The sequence below is a fragment of the Pteropus medius genome, unplaced genomic scaffold, assembly GCF_902729225.1.
Source record: "Pteropus medius unplaced genomic scaffold, Ma_sr-lr_union100, whole genome shotgun sequence".
In the NCBI taxonomy this organism is placed as follows: domain Eukaryota; kingdom Metazoa; phylum Chordata; class Mammalia; order Chiroptera; family Pteropodidae; genus Pteropus; species Pteropus medius.
This window is the reverse complement of record NW_024354499.1, coordinates 14,728,966-14,747,839: the sequence shown is the minus strand read 5'-3', so window position 1 is coordinate 14,747,839 and position 18,874 is coordinate 14,728,966. Positions and strand designations below refer to the sequence as shown.

Sequence of the window (18,874 nt, the reverse complement as noted above, 5' to 3'; positions counted from 1 at the left end):
CAGATTTGAATCAGAGATTGTGATGAGGATGGCATCAGAGCAAGGGGAAGTGGGGACCCAGCCCAGGGACCATGAGGTGGGATACATTCCCCCGGCCCAGGGCCAGGGCAGCTTGGCCAATGTCTGGCTTTTTGTGTTTCCCTCATTTTATGCACTTGCATGGCAGTTCTCAACAGATACTGATCCTTCCTTGAGTCCTGGAACCACTATCCAGAGAACTCTACATAAACATATAGTCTGTCTTCAGTTTGGAGGATTTGAGACAATGCTCTGTGTCCAAGTCCACTTCCCTTTTCCCCTGAGCACACAGGACATTACATCTGCCAGCATTTCCCATGGTTAAGTGGGAACATGCGACTGAATTCTGGCCAATGAACTGATGGCAGAAATGAAAGACACCACTCCCAGGTCTGGCACTCACAACCCCCCTCACTGTTTTCCACTCTTCTCTCTATGTCCCACCAGCCAGATGCACCGGATCCCGGGGAGGATGCCAGGCCCTGGAGGACAGCACGACAAGCAGCAGGGAGGTGCCTGAGACACTGAATGACTTTGCTGACCAGAGCCGCCCCACCCGAGACCAATCTGCTCTGTACTGTGACATGGGTGACAAATGAATATGTACTGTGGGAAGCCTGTGGACTCCAGGGCTCTTGGTTACAGTAGTTAGGCTACCCTGACCAATACAGTCCTGCAGGCAAGCATCTACCAATCCCCACTCTTCTACTCAGCCTGGCCTGGTTGTATCCAATGTGGATACAGCTTGGCTCACTTGTTTAAACCACAAGCACATTCCAGTCCCACCTTCACAAGCTTGTATGCAACTCAGTGTTCCCAATCTTTGGTCACACATTTACACACACTCTTGGTCAACTCCCGTGATGGCAACTGTATTTGTCATGTTGACAAGGGCTTGAGGCCAACAGAAACTACACAAATCCCTGTGTGGCCTCAAGGGTATCACCTAACCACACTATGTCCAACTATTTTCATCATAGTACTAATTCCTGCCCTGCCTGCACCATGAGTATTGAAGCACTTCCCAGAGTCTAAAGGGCTCCTCGGTAATCAGACAAACTGACCACCTAGGTGGTGGCAATGAGCTGATGCTCTCCTCCTTCCACTGACAATAGCGTCTGCCCCAATGTCAGATGGTACACTTTTCCTGGGTGTGCCCTGCCCAGTGGGGCCTGATCTGAGAGCCTCTACAGCTGCAGAGGACAGTTTCTTTCTCCTAAACCATTAGCTAAACAGAATATGGCAGCATGGCAGCATCCCCTGGGTAGGGCTGTCCAAGAGCCACTCTGGAAATCTCAGCTCCCACATCCCTGTCTCAGACGCTCTAGCATTTTGTTTTCTCTTTGTTTCATGTAAACACTCTTCTGGCTAAGGCCAACCATGTGTCCATAGAAACAGAGGCGTTTTCTAAGGAAAAACATAAGGACAGGGTGGCCTAGGAAGGTCCCTGGTTGGCACCTCCAGTGCTTGCCCTCAGTCAAGAGCCAGGCAGGAAGCTCTTAAGAGCATTGCTCAAGAGCAGAGGAAGCCCAAGAGGCCTTGGGTGAAGTAGGGAGGGAGTCACTCTGACTTCCCTGGCCTTGCCTCAGTTTCCTTCCCATAACCCACAGAAGTGGGCCCGATGTGGAGGCTCAAAATCCCCCTGATTGGCAGGAGCCAGGAGTCCAGTCTAGGCCCATTAGAGTTAGCGCAAGGGGCAAAGAGAGCAGGAACAGGCATCAGGCAGGGAAGTGGGGCAGGTGGCGGCAGGGCCGGGGGCGGGGGGTGAGGGGACGGCTAGGAGTGTCACTGCTGGGAAAAGGTAGGATCAAAGCACCTGGAGGGCTCTCCAGGACAAAGGCAAACACTAAGGTCACTGCTGCTCCCACATGGACCCTCCTCCATACCCCTGCCCGCAGCTATAAGGGCCCCAAACAGCATCCGGGCTGTGGAGGCGTCATGGCCAAGTCGCACCTGCTGCTCTGGCTGCTGCTGCTGTCCACGCTCTGTGGCCCAGGTGCTGGTGAGTCTTCCAACCTCTTCCCACCTCCCTCCCACCTGAGGCTGGTGTGGAGGGGCATCGGGGCCATCTCCACCGTTTACTGAGCTCTGGCTCTATGCCAGGCATTTCCCTAGTCTGTATAGTAGCCTCATTTTAGAGATGAGGAAGGTGAGGTTTAGAGAGGCTCCAGGGCTTGTGCAAGGTCACACAGCTGGTGGCACTAGAGCAGGTGACCCAGAGCTGTCTGACTGTAGTATATTTAACGGCCATGCATTACCAATAAAACTGGGTTTGGCAGTGGGGTAAGGTCAGGGTGCCAGGTGTGGCCTGGATCCCAAGACGGTTCTGGCCCCAAACAGCAGCTGTCGGGACTACCCTGCCCCTGGCCTGTGCCCAGGGCCCTGTGTTTTGGTGCCAAAGCCTGGAGCAAGCACTGCAGTGCAGAAAACTAGGGCACTGCCTGCAGGAGGTCTGGGGACATGCGGGAGCCGTGAGTACCACCCAAAGATGCATTGGCTTGAAGGTCTGGGGTAGAGGGTGCTGGGTAGGCTCTGGGTGGGCCTGAGGGATTGGAGCCCCCATAGAGGAGGGAATGGGGTGGGATGGGATTGGATAGAATGTGATGGTGTGCAGTTACCTGTGCCTTGGAGTGCCCTATCGTCCTCCACACATCTAGAGCCTCACTACCTGAGCTGGGAGCATGCCCCCCTCACATCCCCACACTGTGCCCCCTCCCCAGGATGACCTGTGCCAGGAATGCGAGGACATCACCCAAATCCTCACCAAGATGACCAAGGAGGCCATTTTCCAGGTGACGAGGCCCAGACCCTGGATGGAGCTGGGAGGACAGAGATGGGGGACAGAGCAGGAAGAAGAGGTTAACCCCTTAAAGGGGCCATTTCCAGGATGCGGGTGAGCCCTGGGATTGCTGGGGGACTCCAGGTGCCTCCTGGCTAGGAGAGAGCTCTAGGAAGAAGCTCAGCAGCACAGCTGGAGATGGTTATTCTGGAGGGGGAAGAGGCCCTACTTGTGCCCAGCCACTTAAGTCCTTGGCGCTCACTGAACTCCAGTGCCCCGGGGAAAAGGTGGCTGGTCTGTCAGGTGGTGGCCCGGCATGCAGGGACTTGGGCAGAGGCAGACCTCAGGAAGGCTGTGCTGACTGTCTGTCCCCTGTCCATCCTTGTCAACTCCCACCTGCCTCCCAGAACATGACGCAGAAGTTCCTGGAGCATGAATGTGACCTCCTCCCCTTGAAGCTGCTGGTGCCCCAGTGCCGCCATGTACTCGACCTCTACTTCCCGCTGGTCATCGACTACTTCCAGAGCCAGATCGTGAGGGCCCACCGACCTGCTGCCCACACAACTCCCATGCCCACCCACACCCACAGCACCTGGCCCACCACATGCACACAGACCCTGCCCACAACCAGTCCAGGAAACACAGTGCCCATCAACCAGGGGCCCAGCTCTCAGCCCATCTGCTCAGCTATACACAGCGGGCCTGCACACTCACCAACACCACACACACCCTCACACCCTTCACATGAGCATACACTGTCACACACTCATTCACACTCGATTCCACTGTAACTCACCTGTTACACACTCACACATACATGCATGCACTCTTTCATTCTCACAAATATACATGCTCGCACTCATTCATGCACATTCCCAGACACCTGCCCCAAAATCCTTACACGACCCCATCTCTGCCTTTTTGTCTCCCTCATGTCCACTACAGAGTTCTAAACCACAGCCCCTCCCAGCCTTCTCCCCTATTCCACGCTCAAAGACAGTGGGCCTGGTCCTTGAGTCCTTGAGCCAGCCTAAGCAGAAATGCAGTTCCCTCCCCCACCCTCAGCACCCCCTCACTTTGCATTGTTCCCTAGAACCCCAGGGCTATCTGCAAGTACCTCGGCCTCTGCAGAGCTGGGCATCCTGAGCCAGGGCAGGAGCCAGAGCTGCCGGACCCTCTGCTGGACAAGCTGGTCCTCCCTGTGCTGCCTGAGGCTCTCCAGGCAAGGCCCAGGCCTCAGACACAGGTGAGGGAGGCCCCACGCTGGTGATCCCTCAAACCAGATAGGTGAGGATCCAGAGAGCTAGGACATAGCCGAGGCGCATGAGCACTTGGGCCCTGGGAGGGGCAGAACCAGAAGGGAGAGCAGTAGTTCTAGGCAGGGCCTGAGGCAGGAGGGGAAGAAGGGAAGGCAGAGCCTGGAGGAGGCTTCAGTCAGTGCCCGGCCCAGCTTGCCCTGGTCATTCTCTCCCCCAGGCTCTATCCAAGCAGCAGTTCCCCATCCCTCTCCCCTTCTGCTGGCTCTGCAGGACTTTGATCAAGCGGATCCAAGCCATGATTCCCAAGGTGAGGTTCCCCTCAGCTCCACCTTCCCCCTCCTCCTCACACCCCTGTCAGGGGCCAGCTGGCTGCCAGAAGTTAGAAGGAGAGCCATTTGTGCATTGTCCCCATCCTGAGGACCCTGGAGCTCAGGGTCAGGCCCGGTAGGTGCCAGGTCTAGAGTTCACTCCGCAAACATTAGGCGCCCATTCTATGCCAGGCAGGCACTATGCCAGGTGTCAAAGCACAAAAAGAATGAGACCCAGTCTTGTCCTCCAGCAGCCCAGCACCTGGTGGAGAAGAATCCCCAGTGGTCTCTATAGAAAGGGTGCTTTAATTTTTCAAAAGGAGAACTTCCACAGATGGACTCCCTTCCCTACCTGTACGGAAGTTGGAAACTTCCAGACATGTAGTGACCATCGCCCAGTGCTGCCCTGCTCTGAAACAGGGCCCAAGTGAGCAGAGGCTCTGCCCCATCGGCCCCTCTCAGATGGGCACCCACAGGCCATCTGGTCACTGAGGACTCACAGCAGCAGACGAGGTCCCTGCTTTCCCGAGTTTGCATTGTGGTGGAGAGATTTTTTTCAGATAGTGATAGGTTCAGAGCAGAGAATTAAAACAGAGAGGTGAGCAGTCCTCCACTCTTTGGGCAAGTCCCTGAGCAGATCCAAGCTATATCCCTGGCCACGATGCTCCAAAAATACTCTCACCCTAATCCCAAACAGGCTGCTTACATTTCAGCATCTCTGCTCCAAGGCTCCATAAAGAGTGAGCAACTATGGACAGGCATCCAGGCAGGGGTTGGAGCCAGCTTGAAGGTTTAGGATGTAGGCTGGTGAGAGAGGAGGTGGCAAGTGTCAGGTGCTGGGTGGAAGACTCTGGGACCCAGGCTCTGGGCTGAGGAAGTACCTGCTGGGGCCAACACCCCAATCTACATTAGCAGCTATGGTCAGTCCTTCCAGGAGGGGCTGGGCCCACTGCTGTCCATTGCCACCCTCCTTCAGTCCTCCATAGCTAGGAGCTGTGACAGTGGGTCCACGCTAAGAAAGGAGCCTGTGGAAAGCGACTCCCTGGTCACCACTGAGCTTGTCTTTCCTTATTGCTACATAAGGAGTGCCAGGCCACCTTCTTAAAGACCCACAGTCAGGGCTTGGTGACCTCTCACAGCTGCAGGACTCCAGGACCAAGGAGATCCCTTAGGGAAACCCAGGTCTTCTGGATGACAGCTGGGTCACTCCGGCTGTGGGTGGATAGCTGGGTGAGTGGGTGAAGGCACAGAGAGGGGCACTGGGGACAAAGGAAGGGCAGCTCAGATTGCCCAGTCTAGTCACAAATAAAATCAAAATGAGGTGACGGACGGTGACAGGAGAGTGGGGGTTAGGCTGGTTGGTCAGGGAGAGTCTCTGAGGAAGTGACAATTAAGCTGAGACCTAGAGGTCAACAAAGCCCTGATGGATAAAGATTCTCCATCAAGAACGAGCTTGGCAAGCTTGAGAAACAGAGAGCCAGTGTGGCTCCAGCAGGCAGGCCAGGGGGAGAGTGGTCAGAGAAGAAAGCAGAGAGGTAGTCACAGCGAAGCCATACAGAAAGGTCTAAGCTGAGTTAAGAAACACTGGATTTTATTCTGAAAGTAATTTACAGTTAGTGAAGGGTTTCAAGCAGGGGACACCATGATCTGATTTACACTTTAGAAAGATCGCTCTCCTGCTGTTTAAAGAATGCATCAGGCCGCTGGGAAACAAGATGAAAGCAAGAAAAATAATTAGGAGATTCTGAAGAAATTGAAATGAGAGAGGATAGAGGAGGGAATGGAAACGAGAAGATAGACTGGGGTATGTTTGTGAGGCTGGCAACGGGACTTGGTGATGAATGGGACTTGGGGAGTGAGCACAAGAGAGGAACCAGTGATGACTCTATGGACTTTGGCTCGAGGAACCCCCAGCTGGGGTGGATAAACTTGAGAGGAAACCGGCTTGAGCAGAAAAACAAAGAGTTCTTTCTTACGCGTGTTGTTCGAAATGCCTGTACGATACACAAGAGGGTATGTCAAGCAGACAGCCGAACACCCAGACTTAGGGGACAGGTCAGGTCACAGCAGTAATCTGAGAGTCGCTGGCTACGGAAAAATCCAAATCCAAGGGAATGGGCGGGATCACCCTGGGACATGGTGGGGAAGGCCTGGTCAAGCAAAGGCATGGGCCAGATAAAGAGCCTGAGGAGGAACGGCCAGTGAAATGGGGACAGGGCTGGGGGATGGAGACCCTGGCTTGATGTCACAGAAGCTAAAAGAAGAGAGTATTTAGGGAAGGAGGGAGTGGTGAACTGGGCTGAAGGCTGCTGGAGGATCAAGACAGGACATGACCAGAGGTTGTTGTGACCTTGAGAGCTGTTTGGGTGGAGACAGAAGCCCAAATGGAGCGGGCTCTAAGGAGAAGGGAAGGGAAGAAGTGGAGCAGCAAGTATGGACAAGTCTTTCAAGAAGTCTTTCTGGGAAGGAGAGTAGAGATGGGTGAGGCTTTTTAATGCTGGAATCCATGTTAGCATGTTCATAGGCCAATGAGACTGATCACTGCGCAGAATGAGACTCACTCCCCGAGTCCCATTCATCACTGGGGGAAGTAACTAGGCAAGACCAAGAGGATGATGCAGGGAGAAGCATTTGTGAAGGTGGGGACAGGTTGACCCAGTGCACAAGTGGATGGGCTGGCCTTTGACAGAGCAAGGATCACCTACCTGTCATTGCAGGAGGGGAAGATAAGTGTGGGTTCCCATGGAAGCAGGTGGGTACATTTGGTAAAATGTACTCATTGGAAGGTGTCACATCCCAGAGAATACACTTTCCTGTGCCTACTCCCCACAGGGCCAAGGCCAGCCTGTTGCATGCAGGTCTTTTACATGTATTAGTTGAGTGAATGAAGGGGTGAAGGCATGAGCCAGTATGCTTGCCGCCTCCCTCCCTGCCCTTCAGCTCAGACCTTGTGTTTGGAATTGGGGTGAGTGGGAAACACCTGGCTTCCCCCAGAGCCCCCGAAACCAGGGACATGCTGGGTGCTGGCTCCGGGAGCCACAGACTAATCCTGTGGGTCAGGAGGGAGAAGACACAGATATGGTTCCACCTCCCCCTAGGCTGTCGTGTGACCTTGGCGATGCTCACATCTCTGGGCTAGCTGTGACCCTTTTGGCAATTTCAGTGTTTAGAGTCAGAGCTGGGTCCACAGCCTGGCTCCTGAGCTCCCTTATTGACTCTGAGCAAGTTCCCTGGACTCTATGATGCTCCATGTCCTTATCTGTAAATAGCATAATAATTCTCAGAAGGAAACAAGGGAACGTCTACCAAGTGCCTATCTGATGCCAGCACGGGGTAGACCTTGCAAGGGAAGGTTCCATCCCGCCTTCTCTCGCCGCCCCCCCCACCCCAGGGTGTGCTGGCCGGGGCTGTGGCCCAGGTGTGCCACGTGGTACCCCTGGTGGCGGGCGGCATCTGTCAATGTCTGGCCCAGCGCTACACTGTCATCCTGTTGGACAGTCTGATGGACCACATGCTGCCCCAGCTGGTCTGTGGCCTTGTCCTCCGGTGCTCCAGCGAGAATGGCAATAACCCAGGTGAGCCTGCTGCCCCAGCCCTGACATTGCCCACTCTCATCCCCTCTCCCCCAGCCCTGCAGGACCCCTCCCTCTATGGTCCCCCTGCATGCAGCAGGGAGGACAGGAACTGAGCACCTCGGTAGGGCAACCTTGACTGTTTCCTGTCTAGGCCTCACCGCTCTGGGGTCCCTGCCAGGAGAATGGCTACCGCAAGACTCCCAGTGCCACCTCTGCATGTTCGTGACCACCCAGGCAGGGAACAGCAGTGAGCAGACTGCACCAGAGGCAATGCGCCAGGCCTGCCTCGGCTCTTGGATGGACAGGCAAAAGGTGGGGGCAGGCGATGGGGACTCGGGACCCAGGGTCTGCCCGCTTTGGAGGGTTGAGCCAGGAAAGGCTTCCCAGCCAGAGACACAAAAAGTGGGCCGGAACCCTGCCCTTGAGGAGCTCAGACAGGACATGGGCCAAATAACGGTGAGACCATAATAGGGCAAAACCTACCGCAGTCAGGAGCGGCCCCTGGACGAAGGGCGTGGGCAGTCCTTCCTCATGGATGAAGTGCGAGGCCCGTTATCTGTCAGGAGATAACCGGGGCCAAGTGGAGCAGGAGGAGGCTTGGCCTCTTCTCTGTGGTGCTGGGCCTGTCTCCATCCTGTCCCAGCCCTACCCCTCTTCCCAGTGTGACTCACTAGGGACAAACCCACCTGCAAAAGGAGAGGTCCTAGAGTCACAGTACTAAGAATCGATGACAGTAAACTCCCTTCATAAATAAGATAGATCCCAGGAGGCAGCTTTCTGAACTGGTGCTCCTGGTCAGTAACTTCCAGGGCTCTTCACTGCCCAGCACATCAGGTCTCAAGGACCAGATGAGCTCTAAGATTTCTTCTAGAACTGAAATTTGGGTGGAGGCATGCTGGCAGTTAAGATTCTGGCCCTCTGCCTGGATTTCGGGACCCTCGGTCCAATGTCTCTAGCTAACTCCACAGATACCTATATTTCAGCCCATGGCAGCTGCTCAGGGGGCTGATGCCTGGACCTGCGTGGGGTCAGAGGGAGCCCTGAAATGATCCAAATACATAGAGAGGCCAGGACAGCACAAGGCAGAACAGTCCTGCAACGGGCCTGGGTCCACCCACACCCTGTCTGTCTCCTTCCTCAGTGTGAGCAGTTTGTAGAGCAGCACTTACTGCAGCTGCAGAGCCTGGTGTCCAGGGGCTGGGATGCCCGCACCACCTGCCAGGTAAGCCCTCCTCTATCAGATGGTCCTAGGACTTTCCCCAGCTCCCAGAGACCCCCACCCTCTTTGGCCCATGATCCGCAGAGGCCCCCTCCCTGGGTCCAGGGCAGCTCCCTCCCCCCATTGTTTTAATATAGAAAAGGCAGACTTAGAGGGGTCAAGAAAAAGCCACAAAAGAATGAAAAAGGAAGAATCTGGAAAGGGAAAGGGCAGCTGTAAGGAGTGGGGTTTGATGTGCATTGTGGAACAGGATTGTTCAGAGGTGTGTGTGTGTGTGTGTGTGTGTGTGTGTGCGCGCGCGCGCGCGCGCACGCATGCATCCTGGGCTAAGCAGAGCATCCCACCGCCTCCGGCTGTAAATCCAGAAGGCTGAAAGTCCATGGTTTAGGGCATGGCCTGAGAGGGTCAAGGAAGTCACGTCAACCGGGGGGCAGGTGGAGGGAGAGCTGCCCCTTCTAGGAGGATCCTCCGGTCCCCCTCTGAACAGGGAATAGGGAATGGGGTGCAAAGTCTTAATGCTGTCCCTGTGGCAGGCCCTGGGGGTGTGCGCAACCACGATCAGTCCTCTCCAGTGTGTCCACAGCCCCCACTTCTAATGAGGACTCAAAGCTGCAGCCAGGTGAGTCCAGGCCCCCAACTGGGGGGAAGAGAGGGGACAGGTCCTGCATCCATCGGGAGGGGGCTCCTCTGCTTCCCAAGCAGGGAGAGGCAGCCATGCCGCTGGCTGCCCCATCATCCCCCTCACAGGCCCCAGCTCAAGGATCCTGAGGCTTCCCCACAGCTCGTGCTCTGGATTTCCTGATCTTCACTATTTGATGTGTTCAGACCAAAGCCAACCTTTCCTATAACTCAGGGGAAATCAGACTTTGCTGCCCAAAAATGTCATCCCCTAAGGTGCCAGGAACTGCACCATCATCTGATGCCGCCTTTCCCTCCCTATCATTGTATAAGTTAGAGGTAGCACCTTAGGATGGAGGGTTGGGCCCCCACAGCCTCTGCGATCAGGTGCCTCAGGGCAGGGCAGTGACCCTGAGAGGGACAGATATAACAACAGTGCATCTAAAGTCCCTGGTAAACCAACTTGGTCCAATTTACAATCCTGCTTGGAGCCAGCCCCTAACACGATGGCCATTTATTCATTCTTTCACTCACTTTTTTAAAATGTAGTGAGTGCCTGTGGCCAGGCCACCTTCTAAGGGCAAGGGCTAGAATTCTTAATAAAGCAGTGAGCTCCCTGCCCTCTTGGAGCTCACACCCCAGGGTCCACCTCTTCCATCTGAGAGGGAGCCCAGCCCTGCTCCTCATAACCTCCAGAATCACAAGCCCCTATGGGAGGTGGTGGGGAGGAAATGGAAAGGAAATGTCTGCCCCAATCCAGGCCTGTCCCACAGGGACCAGTTTGATATTATCGCTCCCCCACTGATGACAGCTAGTATGGGGTCCAGGAGCTGCCCAGGAGACTGCAGCAGCCACCTTTCCCCAGCACCAGGAAGAGCTGGGCCTTCTATCCCTGTTGAAACAGAAAGAAGAGTGGGTTGGGACAGGAGGCCTGAGCTCTTGTCCCAACTCTGCCATCAACTGGCCCTTATTCTCCTCGGCTGCGCAGGGGGAGCTGAGTGAGGCCCAGTGAGGCCGTCTCCAGAACTCCAGAGATCTCCCTCATGACAAGCCTCCTCTTCAAGCTCTCTGCCCCCACTGAAGAGAAGCCTTCACACCCATGCTCGCTTTCTCCCTTCTTCTTTCCTCTAAAGGACCTTAAGCTGGTGGACCACGAACCCGCAACTTGTGCCCTGTGTTGTCTTGTCCAGCCTATCTGTAACCACAGTCCCAAACCAGAGCCACTTCTGTCCTCTCTGGGTGTGAGGCGCAGTTGTGTCAGTGTCTTCTGGAGGATGTCTGTGAGAAGGGGCTCCAGCTCGGGACCAGCCTTCTCACCCTACCGGAGCCAGCCCAATTCTCATAGACCCCCCCGGGCTGGGCCAAGGCAAACACATCAGCCGCAGACTCCGTCCCCAGCTCCAAGAGGATGGCGGGGTAAAAGCTGGGCTGCCTTACTCAATCTTATGCAAGACACTAACTTTTGCAATTATTTTGCTAATGCTTTCACAAAATTCAGAATTCAGAAGAATAAAAGATGAGAACATAAAGTACCATAAAAGACAGACGTGAAATCTTTAAGCTTTTTTAAAAAATTCAGGAAATCCCTGGCATGGTTGGAGACTCAAGTGTGGCGGGAAGGTGCAAACTCCCATATTTGAAATGCTCTGCTGCTTAAGAGCTGTTGCTTTGTTAGGAGGTAAAAAGGAATTTTCTTTTTATCTTTTTTGTCAAGTGAACTTCCAACCTTTGTGTGAAATTCCAGGTTGATTCTAGTTCTGCTCTGATTTATCTTCTCAAAGCTGTGTGGAGTTGTGCATGATAAAGATCAGTTCCTATGTGATATAATGCCAGTAACGATGCTAACAAAGTCCAATTCCTTGTGTTAAAGAGAAAAAGACACCGTCCTTTAAGGTGATGCAGAAGCCACAGCCTCACCCCGAGGGTAGCCAAGTGGGGGTCTACCTCACTCCCCTCCTTGACGGAGAAGTAGATGTCCATATTGCCTCTCCCTCTTAAAATTGCTTCCAGGCCGGCCCCCACCTCTTACCCTCCCCTCTCCCAGAGTCCACTCACCATGATGAGGTGGGGTTGTGAGGGTGCTAAGGAATCAAAATATGCAGAAAAGTGAATAAATAAACCTTTAACATTACAGGTGTAAATGCCTGGAAGTGTCCTTTTATTTATAAAATAACTTTTGTCATTATATTTCCCATTATAAAAGAAATTATTGTAAAAAATTCATAAACTGCAAACCAAACAAGAGTGGGTATCACCCACAATCCCACCAATCCCAGGAGAGCCCTATAGCAGGATGGATACTTTGACACGGAGTTACCGACTTTTCGATCGGTTTTCTGCACCCCTCCACCATTCAAGCACAAGGGAGAGCTTACTAGAAACCTGCTCTTGAGGTAGGGACAATGCACACAAATCCTTGGCCTCTGCATTTAAACTTTTCAGTAGATTTTTATACATCTGTAGCAGATTATTGTCTTGAAAACCATTATTTCAATTGCACGACCAAGGTCTCTGAGAGAAGAGTGTTTTAAATTTTTTAAAAAGCTTGGTTGGGAAGATGAAGATCCAAAGTGTGAAGAAGAGGAGGCATTAATAGTCCATCCCACAGGCAAACATGGGGAAGAGCTCCTATTCATGGAAAAGGAAGTTTCACTCAAAAGTACAGGAGCTGACTAGTTGGTAGGAGAGTATTAGCAAGAAGTGGCTACAGCTGAGAGTCAGAGATTCTCTGAGGTGTACCCAGCACCCTGCACCCCAAAGGAAGACAGGGAAGAAGCCCCAGGAGGCATTAGGGCCCAAGAGCAAAAGAGACTTGTTCTTCATTTTCAAGGATGTGGCATGAGGAGAACATGAGTTCCTCAGAGAAGGCTGCCTCCAGCACAACATCAAAGAGTGAAGAGGACGGCCTAAAAGAGGGGCCTAGACAGGCCAGAGGACTTTCTCAGAGGTGCCTCCTGCATGATGCAGGAGAGGCAAACACACCCCACAGCCCAAGAGGCTGTCAGAATTCACTCTGGACAAAATGGTGGGCCCACAAAAAGCCATGATTGAAGACCAAGTGCTGACTGATTTCAAGGACCTTGAGAGGAGCAAAAGTCAGACATGTGTAGCCAATGTGAGCACAAGAAGGTGGAAATCAGGAAAGATGAGTGATTCCTTGGTGGAGGACCAGAGAGAGCATGTCACGGACATCTCTTCTCATGACAGGGCAATCTGTAAGTCATTCCCAGGGAAACGAAAGGAGGACTCAATGGGTAGTTATCTAAAAGGGACTGAGCATTAAACAATATGAAACTGAGTTAGTTTCAAATGGAAATAAGAAGTTTGGGGGCTTCTAAATAAGAGCCAAATAAGAGCCAAAATGAGCTCAGTTATAGAGAAAGAAAGACATTGACATTTATATCTGCCTGTTTAATAACTGAGGTTTAAAATCCACAGAAAAATCATTGTAACATTATACATAATTCTAAACTTTTCTCTGCACATATACAAAAACAGATATAAATTTTTTAAAAAATGGGAACATCCTAGACATGCTGCTTTATAAAATGCTTTGTTCATTTAAAAATAACCTTTCCAATGGAAGAAGATACTTGAAAACAATGCCTTCAATAAGGGGTTAATATCCAAAATATATAAAGAACTCACACAATTGAACAACAACAAAAAACAAACAATTCAATTAAAAAATGGGCAGAGGACCTGAACAGACACTACTCCCAAGAGAACCACAAATAGCCAAGAGACATATGAAAAGATGCTCAACTATTAGGGAAATGCAAGTCAAAACCACAATGAGACACCACCTCACACCTGTCAGAATGGCTGTCATCAACAGGACAAGTGATAACAAGTGTTGGAGAGTTATGGGGGAAAAGGAATCCTCATACACTGCTGGTGGGAATATAAACTGGTACAGCCACTGTAGAAAACAGTATGGAGGTTCCTCAAAAAATTAAGAATAGAATTACTATATGACCCAGCAATCTCTCTTTTGGTTCTCTACTCAAAAAATTTGAAAATTTTTATCCATAAAGGTATATGCACCCCGATGTTCATAGCAGCATTATTCACAGTGGCCAAGACATGGAAATAACTGAAGTGCCCTTCAGTAGATAATTGGATAAAGAAGATGTGGTACATATGTACAAGGGAATATTACTCAGCCATAAGAAAAGATGAAATACTGCCATTTGTGACCATGCTAAGCGAAATAAGTCAGAAAAATCTGAGAACCGTGTGATTTACTTATATGTGGGATATGAAACTGAAAGCAACAAACGAATAAGACAAACAAAAAACTCATACACAGACAACAGTTTAGTTGCTACCTGAGGGAAAGTGGGAAGGAGGAGGTAGATTAGGGTAAAGGGAGTCACATAAATGGTGAAGAAAGGAGATTTGACTTTGGGTGGTGAACACGATACAATATACAGATGATGTATTATCAAATTGTGCACTTGAAACCTATATAATTTTATTAACCAATGTCACCCCGATACATTTAGATACATATACATACATACATAACATACATACATACATATATACATACATACATACATACATACATACATACAAATAATCTTTCCAGGTCAATAAATATAGATACCTGTCATCACTGCTAATTGTCACATAAGATTTTTTTCTTGATACAAACTCATTTTTAAACAACTATTATCAACAAGTTTATGAAGAATAAAATTCCTGGCACATACATCTTTGTTTACTAGTCTGATTGTTTCCTTAGAATCATTTCCAAGATGTGAAGTTTGGGGATGAAAACTGTGAACCTCTTTACTTTTCATATGGGCTGTCACATCAAACTGCCCCTCTGTGTGTATAGTACCAACTTCTTGCCCAATAGTAAATAAGTGCCTCTTTTCCACTCTCACCAACCTGGGTATTAGCAGGCTTTCGAATCTTTGCTAAACGAACTTGCAGGCTGTTCTAATTTTTCATTTCTTTGGTTACCAAGTAAATATTTTGTACATATTTATTGGCCATTTATATTTTATCTTTTGTGAAATGTGGGTGTTTTACCTGATTTGCCATTGGAATGTTCTTTTTATTGTCTTCTCAGTAAAAATATATAAGTATGTTCATTTATTTACTGTCCTATAGGCTGCAAATTTCCCCCTATCTATCATACGTCTTTTAAATTTATGTATCTTTTCCTTTGTGACTTCTGGCTTAGGAAGCATGAATTTCATTTCTTTCTCATTTGTGGTTCAAACTGGCCAGAGCCTGAGGTCTCCAAAAGAAGAAGCGTATGCTGGGATCACAGCTGTTAAGACATGCATGCCAGGCCCCTGGCTCAGACAGTAGTGGTAGAAGCAAGCCATATGTCACCCACAAAGGACCTTAAGCTACTGCACACAGGACATGATAGTCAGCTCTGAGCAGTTGTCCCTAACCTTTCAGACAATAGCATCGACTGTCAACATCTTGAGAGAATATAAAGACCATTTGTGCAAAAGACGGATACAGAGAACACAGGTTTAGCATGATGCCATTTGCTCGATGAACATTAATGATTGACTCCTAAGTGCCAAGCATTTCCTTGGGGCTGGGTACAAAAGAAACAGTTCCTGTCTATCTTTTTGGAACTTAGAGTCTAATTAGAAAGACAGACATTAATCATAGAATCACAGAAAAAAATGGAATATTTTAGTGTGATAAGTGCTTTCAATTACAGATATACATGGTACTGAGTAGGTATGCGAGGTCAGAGAGGTAAAGAGCAAGAATTAAAAGGGAAAGAGAAAGCATCCCTAGCAGAAGCAGCAGATGGCACAAAAGCCTTGTGTCGTCCTGTGGTACATCTGAACAAGGTCATTGAGCCTGGGATCAAGGACAAGAAGAAACTTTCTGAGAGATGAGGCTAGAGAGGCTCAGGATTCCAGTCTTTATCCTAAGAGCCGAAGTAGTGTCTTCAGCAGGGGATCACAGTGTGGGGGAGAAGTGTTTTTGTTAGATTTGTGTTTTAAAAGATTATTCTGGCTAAAGTGTGAATGAATTAAAGGGAGGGGACAAGGGACTATGGAGATAACTTGTTAGGAGACCACTGTAATAAGAAACTGACAATAGCTTAGACCAGAATGATAGTGGCAGAGGGCCTGTGTAGAAGTCACATTGATCTTGGAGAATGACGTCAGACAACCATAAACTTAATCAGATGGTGATTCTAGTTGAAGCTGTTTTCCCAGATGTAGTGCAGTAGAGCCCCTGGCACTCGGCATGCAGCTAAAGCCTTTTTTTCCAGACCAATTTATAAAGATCACTGGAAGTAGTTTGCTTCTACCTGGCATGGCCAGCAGTATATCTTCACAGTGTTGCTTCAGAACAATGTCAGTTCTCCCATTCTCTACCATAATATACAGTTCAAGGGTCCCCAACTCCCAGGCCACGTACCAGTACCGGTCCGTCACCTGTTAGGAACTGGGCTGCACAGCAGGAGGTGAGCAGTGGGCCAGCGAGCGAAGCTTCATCACTATTTGCAGACGCTCCCCAACAATAGCATCCCCACCTCAGCTCCAACTCAGATCAATTAGATTCTCATAGGAGCACCAGTCCCTGGTGCCAAAAAGGTTGGGGACCGCTACTATAGTCCACAGACATCTTGATCATCTTGACAGTCCACAAAACATCAGTCTACCACACTGATGACATTGTGATTGGATCCAATGAGCCGAAAGTACCAAGTACTTTAGATGCCTTAGTAAGACAAGCAAACAAGAGGGTAGAATTTAACCCCCTTCCCCCCAAAATTCAGGGATTTGCCACCTCAGAGAAGTTTTGGTGTTAGGGCGGGGGGTCAATGGTCTAGAGTATGTCAAAATATCCCCTCCACGTTGAAAGACAAGTAACTGTACCTAACACTCCACCACCACCACCACCCCACTACCATCTGCTCAGGCAGGTTTAAAAAATTAAAAAGGCACAATGTTTGGTAGGCTTTTTTGGTTTTTGAAGACAACATATACCACATTTGAGTGTGCTGCTTTGACCGAACTACAGACTCATAGCTGTAAAGCTGCTAGATTCAAGGTGAGACCAGGGCAAGAGTATGTTCAGCAGTACCTTCAAGCTATACGGTAGGCTGCTCTACTACTTAGGCCTTATACTCCAGGACATCCAATTATATTTTGAAGTGTCCATGTCCAACAGGAATGCTGTATAGAGTCCATGGCCAGGACCAACAGGAGAATCATATTGCAGGATTTTGGAGCAAGTCTACACCCTCTTCTTCTGCAGATACCTATTCTCCTTTTGAGAAACAGCTTCTGGCTAGCTACTGGGCCACAGTAGGGATGGAACACCTAACCATGGGACATCAGGTGACCATGCAGCCTGAACCTCCCCTCATAAACTAGCAGTTTCTGACTCAAATAGCCATAATGTTGGGCATATGCAGCTACAATCTACAAAGTGGAACTAGTACATGAGACTAAGCTCAGGCAGGTCCAAAAGGCACAAGTTACATGAGCAGGTGGCTCACGTTCGTTCGACACCAGCTCCTGTTGCATTGTCTCCTGGGGGGTTCCGTAAGACCAGTGTACCAAGGAAGACGAAACACAAGCCTGCTTTATAGATGGATTTGTACGATATGCTGGTACAACCTGCAAGTGGACAGTCGCAGCTCTTCATCCCTACTCAAACTGATGTTGAAGGACAGTTAGTGAAGGAAAATCCTCTAGTGGGCATAACTTCAAGCAGTGTATTTGGTTGTTCGCTATATTGGAGTGTGAGGTGGCCAGAAGTACAAATCTAGACTAATTCATGGGCAGTTGCCAATGGTTCGACTGACGGTCAGGGATTCAGAAGAAACAGGATTACAAGGCCAGTGAAAAGGAAGTCTAGGAAAGAGGTGTATGGATGGACTCCTTGAATGAGTACATACTATGAATTATTTGTATTCCATATGAATGCCCACCAAAAGGCGTCCACCGCGGAGGACTCTTAATAATTAGGAATACACCAGTGACATGCACTGTGGATGTCAGCCAGCAGCCTTTCTCCAGCCACCTCAAGTGCTTGCTCAGTGAGTTTGTGAGCCATGGTTGCAGGGATGGAGGCTATGCATGGGCTCAACAGCATGGACTTCCATTTTCCCTGCCCTCAGTAGTACTTCTGCTGGCATCTATCTAATGTGCCAACAGCAGGGATTAACACCAAGTCCCCAATATGGCACTATTCCTTGTGGGGATTGGCCACCTACCTGGTGACAGGCTGATTACCATCTTCTATTATGGAGGGGGCAGAGAACTGTCCTCAGAGGAATAGACATATATTCTGGATATGGATTTGCCTTCCCTGCCCATAATCTTCCCTGACCAACACCAGCATCTATGGACTCTGAATGCCTTATCACCACCATGGCATTACACACAGTATTGCATCTGATCAAGGAACTCTTTTCACAGTAAAGTAAGTACAGCAATGGGCTCAGGTCCATAGATTTAACCGGTCTTACCACATATACCAACATCTGAAAGCAGCTAGCCTAATTGAATGGTGGAATGACCTACTGAAAACTCAGCTACAGTACCATTTGATATCATTTTACAGAATACAGTTTATACTTTGAATAACAGACCATTGTATGGGTACTCTTGCCTCCACAGCCTAAGTACGTGGGTCTAGAAAATGGGTAGATGTTGGAGTGACTGCTCTATCACACCTCATAACCTTGGAGAATCTTTGCTTCCTGTCCCAGCAACTTAAGGCTCTGCTAGTGTATAGATCTTAGTTCCCACCCAAGGGAAAAATGCTTCCACCAGAAGACACAATGGTTCCATTGAGTTGGAAGATGAGACTACCACCTGGACATTTTGGGCTCTTCATATTACTGACCCAACAAGCAAAAAAAAAAAAAAAAAAAAAAAGGAGGGTGGGAAAGTGTAATCTACTTGCGTGACTCCTCCTGATTACCAAGGGGAAATTGAGTACTCCTACACAATGCAGGCAAGATGGCGTACATCCAATAGTAAAGATTAATGGAAAACTACAGCAACAACAAAAAAGAGGTGGGAGCAGGATAATTAAGGAGTCAGGCCCTTAGAGACTGAAGATTTGGGGCCCTTTACCAGGTAAAG

General features: G+C 49.8%; 1 protein-coding gene across 5 annotated transcripts; it reads left to right on the top strand.

Moving 5' to 3' along the window:
• Positions 1-1,873: 1,873 nt before the first annotated feature.
• On the top strand, positions 1,874-11,343 carry SFTPB (surfactant protein B). Of its 5 annotated transcripts, none has more exons than XM_039852536.1 (11): positions 1,874-2,020; positions 2,362-2,489; positions 2,739-2,810; positions 3,205-3,330; positions 3,891-4,043; positions 4,274-4,363; positions 7,756-7,939; positions 8,091-8,251; positions 9,081-9,161; positions 9,692-9,777; positions 10,910-11,343. In XM_039852536.1, exons 1-10 carry the CDS (start codon positions 1,957-1,959, stop codon positions 9,752-9,754), a joined length of 1,122 nt encoding a protein of 373 aa, XP_039708470.1. In that variant the 5' UTR covers positions 1,874-1,956; the 3' UTR covers positions 9,755-9,777; positions 10,910-11,343. The 5 variants fall into 5 exon arrangements, with proteins under 5 accessions (XP_039708470.1, XP_039708471.1, XP_039708466.1 ...); XM_039852537.1 differs by having other exon boundaries at positions 1,888-2,020; positions 2,359-2,489; positions 7,837-7,939; XM_039852532.1 differs by having other exon boundaries at positions 1,888-2,020; positions 2,359-2,489.
• Positions 11,344-18,874: the final 7,531 nt, after the last annotated feature.